The sequence below is a fragment of the Penicillium arizonense genome (assembly GCF_001773325.1).
Source record: "Penicillium arizonense strain CBS 141311 chromosome Unknown PENARI_contig179, whole genome shotgun sequence".
NCBI lineage: Eukaryota > Fungi > Ascomycota > Eurotiomycetes > Eurotiales > Aspergillaceae > Penicillium > Penicillium arizonense.
This window is the reverse complement of record NW_019173456.1, coordinates 4,493-5,627: the sequence shown is the minus strand read 5'-3', so window position 1 is coordinate 5,627 and position 1,135 is coordinate 4,493. Positions and strand designations below refer to the sequence as shown.

Here is a 1,135-nt window from a genome sequence, read left to right as displayed (position 1 = left end):
CAATACTCGCTCATTTCGTCCATTTCAATTCAGGATCTGCTGGTGGGAAATTACAGAAGTGTATAAAGTAGCATTTAACGGGTTGGGAGGGACAAGATGCCGCACGCTGAGTAGAGATGTTATTTATCTTCAATTATAAAAGACCAGGGCACGTTAGGAGGGCTTTACGGCCAGATCCTAAGGTCTCGAAACCAAGCGCTGGAAATATCAACAGCTGTGGAACGTTGACACTTCGTCACAGAACCCGATTAATTTCATCCGCAATTGCATTCGCATTCTCTATAATCAGCGAAAATAACTGGTAGAGAGCACCAATACATAGCAGAAATATCCAAACGTGTCCTTATCCACGAGCGCCAAACAATACTGAGACCTTATCAATTCCCATCAACGTGATAGGCTTGAGGATCGCTCGCTTGCAAGGCTGAAACCACACCGTTACAAAGGGCCTGAACTGCTCGTTTTAGATCCCACAATACCAGTTTCTGTTCCTCGCAAAGCTGCAGAAGGATGTCACTGTCGCTTGCTATCCACTCATTCAACTCTTGAAGCTGTCGCTGCTCATCCTCAAGTCGCATCTTCTCGGCAGATTTGACCACGTAGCATTCCCATAGGCAAAAGTACAAGTCGAGCAGTTTGAGGGCTGGCGTAGCGAGGGTGTCATTGTATTGTAGAATTTTCATAAACTCCGCCGTCAGGGCACCAGGTGTCACTGGGATCTGCAAAGTATTAGTGTTTCTGTTCGTTTCCTGCCGAAGAGGTATGACCGACCTTGGGCTCGACGATTGTGCCGTTTGAAGATTCTTGCGGGTGGTTTTCCAACTTGGAATCATCTTCCCCATCTTGGGATACCCGACGCTGTCTCTTCGCTGGCCGATCAATTGGAGAAGGCGAGATGGGATGGTCCATCATAGCTGTAGAAATGAAATGGAGGAAAAGTTCTGCTCGACCGGCAAAGTCACACCAAGGCTGCTGTGATTGCACCCATACTCCCTTGGGTCTGGTTTTCAACAGCATTGAATAGTTCAGTAAACAGTTACCTCAACTGTTGATGCTCGATCTCACCTGTTGTTCACCCAAATACTCAGTTATATGAAGAATTGGGCGACAGGTGAAGCCTTACAACACACATTGC

General features: G+C 46.9%; 1 protein-coding gene across 1 annotated transcript; it reads right to left on the bottom strand.

Annotated features, from left to right (window-relative positions):
• Positions 1–437: 437 nt before the first annotated feature.
• Positions 438–909, bottom strand: PENARI_c179G05942 (uncharacterized protein; the record flags this gene model as incomplete). Its single annotated transcript, XM_022638092.1, has 2 exons — positions 438–719; positions 772–909. Coding segments are annotated over 2 exons (420 nt in total), but the record flags the coding sequence as incomplete, so codon positions are not given.
• Between the last annotated feature and the right edge of the window lie 226 nt (positions 910–1,135).